Source organism: Sinocyclocheilus anshuiensis, unplaced genomic scaffold (assembly GCF_001515605.1).
Source record: "Sinocyclocheilus anshuiensis isolate Anshui unplaced genomic scaffold, SAMN03320099.WGS_v1.1 scaffold263, whole genome shotgun sequence".
NCBI lineage: Eukaryota > Metazoa > Chordata > Actinopteri > Cypriniformes > Cyprinidae > Sinocyclocheilus > Sinocyclocheilus anshuiensis.
In genome coordinates this window covers 1,918,761-1,926,440 of record NW_015549593.1, presented here as the reverse complement: position 1 = coordinate 1,926,440, position 7,680 = coordinate 1,918,761, and the positions used below count along the sequence as shown (strand labels likewise).

General features: G+C 41.1%; 2 protein-coding genes across 20 annotated transcripts in view; one reads left to right on the top strand and one right to left on the bottom strand.

Moving 5' to 3' along the window:
• LOC107658288 (nebulin-like) overlaps positions 1–1,219 on the top strand; it is a 62,618-nt gene extending 61,399 nt beyond the window's left edge. For all 18 annotated transcript variants that reach the window (XM_016446793.1, XM_016446808.1, XM_016446804.1 and 15 more), the window contains 2 exons: positions 130–233; positions 409–1,219. In XM_016446793.1, coding sequence (XP_016302279.1) covers positions 130–233; positions 409–582 — 278 coding nt within the window. In that variant the 3' untranslated portion in view covers positions 583–1,219. The remainder of the gene's footprint in view (positions 1–129; positions 234–408) is intronic.
• An 822-nt stretch (positions 1,220–2,041) lies between these two features.
• Positions 2,042–7,680, bottom strand: part of rif1 (replication timing regulatory factor 1) — a 22,603-nt gene continuing 16,964 nt past the window's right edge. For both annotated transcript variants that reach the window (XM_016446786.1, XM_016446787.1), the window contains 7 exons: positions 4,604–7,576; positions 4,353–4,475; positions 4,163–4,249; positions 3,270–3,385; positions 2,804–2,957; positions 2,603–2,723; positions 2,042–2,521 (listed from right to left, as the gene is read on the bottom strand). In XM_016446786.1, the coding sequence (XP_016302272.1) occupies positions 2,286–2,521; positions 2,603–2,723; positions 2,804–2,957; positions 3,270–3,385; positions 4,163–4,249; positions 4,353–4,475; positions 4,604–7,576 (3,810 nt within the window). In that variant the 3' untranslated portion in view covers positions 2,042–2,285. The remainder of the gene's footprint in view (positions 2,522–2,602; positions 2,724–2,803; positions 2,958–3,269; positions 3,386–4,162; positions 4,250–4,352; positions 4,476–4,603; positions 7,577–7,680) is intronic.

The window sequence follows — 7,680 nt, the reverse complement described above, 5'->3', positions numbered from 1 at the left end:
AAATCTGTTAATCTGTATTACGAATAATGACCGGAAACTGCTTATAGGAAGTTAAAAAGGGCAAAATCTGAATGCTAACTAGTGCCAGAGAAATATGTAACTTTAAATCTGTGCTGTTGTGTCATATAGGTTACTCACAGACCAAGACTGTTGAGGTTCAGCAGAGATCCTCCTCTGTGGCAACACAACAGACCACTGTTTCTTCTGTCCCCTCGCATCCTTCAACCACTGGAGTAAGTACTGAGAGACCACTGCCAATTTCAATATCATATTAGTATAATATGCTAATATCGTATGTGTATGCATGTGCTCTACATACAATATCTTAGTCCAAATAGTAACGGCATATTCACTGTTTATTTGATGGTAAAGTTGGTTGTTTAATATTGTTTTCTTTGTCTTCAACAGAAAACCGTCCGTGCCATGTATGACTACTCTGCTGCAGACAATGATGAGGTGTCCTTCAAGGACGGTGACGTCATTGTGAACGTGCAGGCCATCGATGAGGGTTGGATGTATGGCACTGTGCAGCGTACTGGAAAGACCGGTATGCTGCCCGCCAACTATGTGGAAGCCATCTGAATACAACTACTGTCCTCTCAAACACCCTGTGGATGAGGGAGTTTGATATTCACTCAAGACGGGAAAAAAACGATTTAATGTGTACTAATGTTAGTCAAAGTAGTTATGCTGCCGTTTGTCCTCATTACTATTACTACATGTGCCCATGTCACAAAGTCTATTGTGGTTGTGGCATGAGAAACTGACAAATTATACATATTTAAGTCACAGACAATTGTATTTATCTTTGTTGTTCTATTCTAGCAGTTAAGTAACCATTATTTTTTGTATATTGCAATCACACTCCATTCAAAGAAGTTTTAACGTTGAAACATTTGCAGAACGAGAGATGGGCTCATGGTTCACTATACGTGAAAAGGAAAACCAGAAATTCTGTGTTTTATAAAAACTGAACAGAGGCACTAAGGTTGCCACATGAAAATGAAAAAGGAAAAAAAAAAACTTGAAAATGTCGAGGACAGGCCACCAGTTCCTCTAAAGTGAAAATGCCTTGATGTTAAAAACAAGCCTCCTCCCTCGCTGAAGGCTGGCCATTATTTGCATGTTTTGTTTCTTTGATTCTGTAGGTGTGGGGTTTGAGGAAGGTGTATACCTTGAATCAGTAGCTAATAAAGCACACCACGCTTTCTGCAGTCAATCTGTTTTGTCATGGATTTGAAGTTTGTTTTCTTAATTGATCAATAAAGGGTTGAAGTTTCTTAATGAGACAATTCACCCAAAAATGAAAATTTTGACATTTACTCACCCTCATATCATTCCAAACCTCCGACTTTCATCTTTCAAACAAAATCATTTTTATCTGTCCATCGAGTCACCTTGACCAAAAACATCAAGACTTAAGGAAATATAAAAATACAATAGAAGTCAATGAAGCATTAAACACATTTAGGCTTCCGTTTATCATATCTGAAACACTCGGTGTGCATCGAGTTGTCGCTTATATATGAATAAAAGCCTGAATTAAATATTTATCACAAAGCGATCATGTCTCTTCAGAAGACTTTTTAAACAACTCAATTCATGTGGATTACTTTTACAATGCCTTTTTGTATTTTTTTTTAAACAATTTTTTCATTTTAATAAATACAATTTAAATTTTGCACACTTTAATGCCCTTTGAATGGAACATTTACACTCCCTTCGAACTGGAATCATGGTGGACTATCCTGTGATGTCCACTTCGCAGGGCACTTACAGTTGAATAGAACAAACGTTTGAAGTGGTAAGAGAAACATACAAAATGTGCAGAGCGGTGGTATGTGAGGACTGGAATTGAGAACCACTGAACTAATACATTTAATGTTAACAAATGTTAATAAAACCTTAAAAACATTGTAAAGTGTTCATCTTTTGCAGCAACAAAAAAAGCCATCTTTGTATTTGTAATTTGGTGGTTTCTTCAAAGATCCATTGAAAAAAAAAGCCCCAAACAACAAAGAAAACAGGGATAAATGAAATCATTAATACTATAACTTTATTAAAAAAAAAAGGTTTCCTTGGCATCTCAGCACAATTTTACAGTCTTAAAAAGCACTCCATAAAATACACCGACACTTAAGTAGCAATGGAAAGTCTATTCTCTGAAGGAGCATAATTAGAAATTCATCTACTCTAAAATTCAAGCTAAAACTTGAGAAATGAGCAGTCCAGTTTATCTTCAAGTTAAAAGTGAATTCTGATATCAGGAAAATGTCTCAATGTCCTCATGGCAAGCTATCATCAAGATTACTCAGCAAGCGGGACTGCATATGGGTCACAATGCTTCTCATCATTCCACTCAGATGTTCGTGCATCAGGCCCAGTTGGTTGGGTGAACAGCGACCAAGTTCCTCTGAAGTTAGGCATCCACTAAGGGCTACAACATCTGATAGCAAATCACAAGATTTGTTCTCCTCAGCCATCAGTCCTGAATCTACACTCACCTCTGATGGCTTGTCATCTGCAAAAAGTTGGGAGTCACGAGTTATGCCGAATGTGTCACCAATGATGGATTTGACACAAAAAATAAAAAATAGCTTACCTTGAGCCTCTCCTGGTGTTTGCTCCTCATCTTGGTTTTGAGGAAGCTCCATCTCTTCAGGCTCAGATGTCATTTTCTCCATTTCGTCAAAACTCTTCAGGTCATCCGAACGCCCTTTTCTCTGTATGGCCAAATGTGAAGTGTAAGAATGATCTCCCATAATAAAGGCGAAGATACTAATGTAAAGACGATGCACAATACCTGTTGGTCATGATAGGTTTTAAGTGCTTTCCTCACATTGGACAGCTTAGGTGAACGAATAGGAAGAGACTTGATTTCACTTGGGGTAAGGGCACTCAGGTCTCCAACCGTTTTAATGTTTCTAGCTCTAACGAGCTGACCAAAGCCACGAGGCCTAAATACACAACGGAATAAAAATGCATACCAATTAATTACATTCTTAACATTAACACCCCAGAAAACAACTTTCAGATCTGTGTTGAAATCAATTTATGAGAAGAAATAACTTGTACGGTTTGGGTGAAGAAGAAATGGTATGTGTGTGCTACCATTGAGAGATCTCAGCTGCACCATTCAATCAATACTTAAATGTATTTGGAGTTCACAAGGTCAGAACATTTTCAGAGGATTTAAATTAAAACGGAGGAATGAATTTAATGAACTGAACCCAAGCTGTACTGCAGGGGAAATGGGTGATCTGGCTTACCACATGTTGGAGGATATCTGTGGTAACACAGCCTCTATAGGGGTAGAGCAGCCAACGAGTGCTGGATAAACACAATCTTTAGCAATAGGACGTGGCTCCTGGCTCATTTCGGAAATCTATGATGTATAAAGAGGAACATTTTAACACCATTTCCACTTGGAGCTACTGTTCAAATAAACTAAAGTCTGATGAAACTGAATAACATGAATAGTATTAAACATTAACAACTTTAGCAGTCTTAAAGCAGCACTATGTAACTTTCTCGGAGCAAAATTAGCAAAATGTATATAATGAGCGAGTACATCATGAATTCATCTTCCAAACCGCGTTTTTGTCTTATTCCGAATCACTACGGTACACTTATAATAAGTACTTATATTTGGACTATTGTAGCCTGGTCGGGTCGTCACCGCTGCGGAGTAACACATACCTGCGTGAATCGCCATAGACAAACTTATGGTGCTTTTCCACTGCGTGGTATGACTCGGCGTGGCACGGCACGGCACGGCTCGGTTTGGGTTTACACGTCACGTTTTGGTAAAGGTACGGTTCGCTTGGAACCTCAACCGAGGTGGTACTAAAAAAAAAGTACCAGGTACAGTACCCAGTGGAAAATCCCCCAAAAGTGAACTGTACCGTGCCGTACTATGCAGTGGAAAAGCGCCATTAGAGAAGTAGCTCTGGTTGGAATGTTCTTCCGCGGGATGTGTGCAATTCTGTTTATTAACCTCTAGAGCGCCAAAAGTTACATAGTGCTGCTTTAATTTCTCAGAATTAAGAAAATAAAAAATCTTTATGAACTTATGAAACATTATTAATAGGCAGACTGCAGGAGTAATATAAACAGGATTTTTTTTTTTAGCAATTTAACTACAAGGCAAGAAAATAATTACCAGGCATTTTTTAGAGCGTTTGGATCCAGGGCTACGGAGGTTACGAGGACTTAGACTTGAATAGCCTTTTGTGGGTGTAGTGATATACTGTAATGAAATTGAAGAAATTTAACAATAACCCATGAAAAGTTGAAATTGAATCACAGTTTTATATCCAAGACGTAATAATTTAAAAACTAGTATCACACACCTTCGACTGCCCACTCAAGACTTTTGACCTAGGCGAGCTTGTGCGAATAACTGGACTACGTCGATCAATATCATCAGCCAGTTCTTGATGATAAATTGGAGTTGCAAAAGACACTCGACGAGACTGCAAAAAAAAAAAAAAAAGATATATATTGTTACACAAGGTTTTATAAAATTAGAAAATAAGCTTACATTACACTTGTTTGTTTTTAAGTCCATTGTCCTAAATATTAAAAGTATACTGTCAAATACCTTAGGAAGGGGGGAGGGTGTATCCTCTTCACATGTTCTCTTTTGTCCCTTCTTCAGAATACTGGTAGACGGAGAAGCGGATGGTGACCAGACATGAGATCGGTTTCTGCTCGGACTCTGGCCAGGCTCTAGCTCTCCGCTGAGAGCGTCCAAAGGTTTAGGCTTGGGTGGAGAATCTAAGCAGGCTTCAGATGTACTACTCTGAGGTGGCACAGACGATGACTCTTGTGCAACCACAGGAAGATCGCGGTTGTCTATCCGAGTGTCTTCATCCTTCTCGTCAAGAGCCACATCCTTGTCAAGCAATTCTTTGCCATTTGACTCTTCCGGCAACACAACCTTTTCTCCACTTGGCTCTGAAACAGCAAGGTCTTCACATTCCTTCACTGCTGGGTTAACTGCATCCTCCTGCTGGACATGGGAAGACTCTAGTTGCTCTTGGCATATAGGTGCATCTTCCACTGGGCGACCTTGACTTGGAGATGTGTCTTGAGGTGTTGAACTCTGGAGAGGTTCTTGACCTACTGAAGTGTTTTCCAATCTATCTTCTCCTTCTTTGTGCTTTTGACTACCTGCGCACCCAGAACTCCCTAACTGATTTGTCTCTGCCTCCGGGACCTCTAGATGCTCCTTGTTTGTTTTATCTGTCAGTTTGGACAATTCAAGCTGTGCTCCTTCCTGTGCTTCAGACAGCTGAGAAACAATTACACCGAGCTTTGCAATGGGACTCTCAGAAGGCAAAACCTCAGATGGGAGCGGTGCAGGCAAGGCTGAAAATGGCTGAACATCAAAATCTGAGACATCTGAAATTGCTGAGCTCTTGCTTTTCTCTGATACAGATGTTGAGCTTGACCGCTCAGGTTGAGAGTTTGGGGCATCAGAGACAAGTGGAACCTGCTCATTTTTCAGATCCTGCGATTCTTGGAAGTCACTGTCCTGTGAGAACACGTCACGGTTGTTTGAAACGCAGTTGCAGGTTCTCGATCGTCTACGCCCACGTCCCCGTCCCCTGGTATGTGGGCATTTACGCAAAATGTCAGTCTTCTGGGTTAAATCTTCCGATCCAATCTGTGAAGATGAATTCAATTCTTCGACCTCTGCCTTCTCACGAATGGTCTCCTTTTCATCTGTATCAGTTTTCAATTTCGTCTCAATTTTGGCATCTTCTGCTCCTTTTTCAGAGGTAATCTGTTCATGTGGTGCACCATCAGGGGAAGGGAGCTCTTCTTTGGTTTCACTGACTGAAATATTCAAACTGGTTTCATTATCTGCCTCATCCTGTGACATCTCTATTGAAACATCAACACCCTCCATATGTGGCACAATCTCAGTACCTTTCGGTTCTGTGGCAACTGGTAGCACCTCTGTGGATAATGGTTTCCGCAGTCTCTTTTTAGGCCTTGGTCCGTCTTCTCGGCTATCAGAGATTTCAGACTCTGTATTGTCGGTAGGACCCAACAAACCTTTAGATCTTCGAGTTCTGTATCTACCAAGACCTTCAGAGAAATCTTGGCTTGCACTTAACTCCTCAGCATTTACAATTAATGTGGCATCTCTAGTAGAGTCTGTCTCTTCTTCTGCAGCTCTCCTCCTCATAGCTCTACCCTTCACCATTGTGAGTGTTTGAGAGTCTGTCTGACTCGAGTCGTCTTTGGTCTGTGAACCAGACAGCTCCAGTAACTGAAACTCAGATCTCCTTATTCTACGTGTTCGGACAGTTTGCTGGCTATCAGCCTCAGAATCAGAAAGAGGTGTCAGTGAATGTTTCTTTTGCAAAGCGGATGCAACATTTTGAGGACCATTTTGAGAGTTTTCATCTGCCTCCTTGTCTGTTGACTCCTCAAGGTGCGCTCTAGTCTTCCTCGTAGGTCTACCTGGTGACAGACCCTCAGACTCATTGAGAGTTGGCAATCTCTCTTTACTTTGGCTATCTGATTGAGTTACAGGAGAACTCTCGGAAGAGGGCTCAGACTGGCTTAGCTCTTTATTACCAGGCATAACTATTGCCTGTGGAACTGCCTGTGAAGATTCTGCAGAGGAAATCTGTGAATTACTTTGACTAAGCTCTCCTTTAATTCTTTTGTTCAGCTTGTCTCCTTCAGCTTTATTGTCTTCAATAACCTTACTTCTCCTTCTTCCAGTCAAAGTGCTACTTGTTGGAGACAGTAATGGCTTCTGTGTATTTGTCAATGCAGAGTCTGCAACTTGTTCTTGACATTTGCTTGACATCTCCCCTGGATCTTCCCCTGGGCGTACAGGTTTACTTCGCCGTCTGCCTGACCTTCTTGGTTCTTGACTAGCTTGAGAATCAGCAAGACTCTGTGAATCTTTTTCAGGAGAATCTTGTACCTCTGCATTGGCTTTAGACACAGGACTGTTCTTAAAACCTGACGCTTCACCAGATAATTGGGTCTGGGTATCTGGGACCACATCATCCTCTTCCTCATCTGTACCTTCAACGTGATGACCTCCCGTTAACGTCTCATCTTTTGCCTCCACTTTTGCTTCCTCATTTTGAGCAGATGGGTCAGTGCTGCTCCTCTTACGAGATTCCTCAGAGTCCTCTTTTGTAGTCTGAAGTTGTGAGCTATTTGGAGTAGACTCTGATGCCTTTGAAGAACCCAGCCTACTCGATTTGCGGGTGTGTGGACCAGCAAATGCAACACTTGCAGGACTTGGTGATTTCCCTTCAACATATTTCTCTAAGGTTATAAATGACTGACGCCTGCTATTGGGTTTAGGTGGTGTACCGGATATCATATCAGATGAACTTGAAACATTAGGGCTGGTCCCCTCGACTCCACTTTTCTCATGCCCACTCACATCAACTGAGATGTCACTCGATGGTGACTGATTCTTCTCTGAAGTTTGATCTTTATTTTGCGTAGCTTTCTCTGGTGTTTCTACAGCTGATCTGGTGCCTTCTTGGGTTACTTTAACATCTGTGATTGGTTCCTCACTTGCGGCAACCTCCTTGGGGGGAGGAAGCAACATTAGAACCAATTAATTCCCTTAACAGAAAGCATGCACACATATCCTCCACAATCAAAACAGCAGTGCCAGAGTAAAAAAAAAAA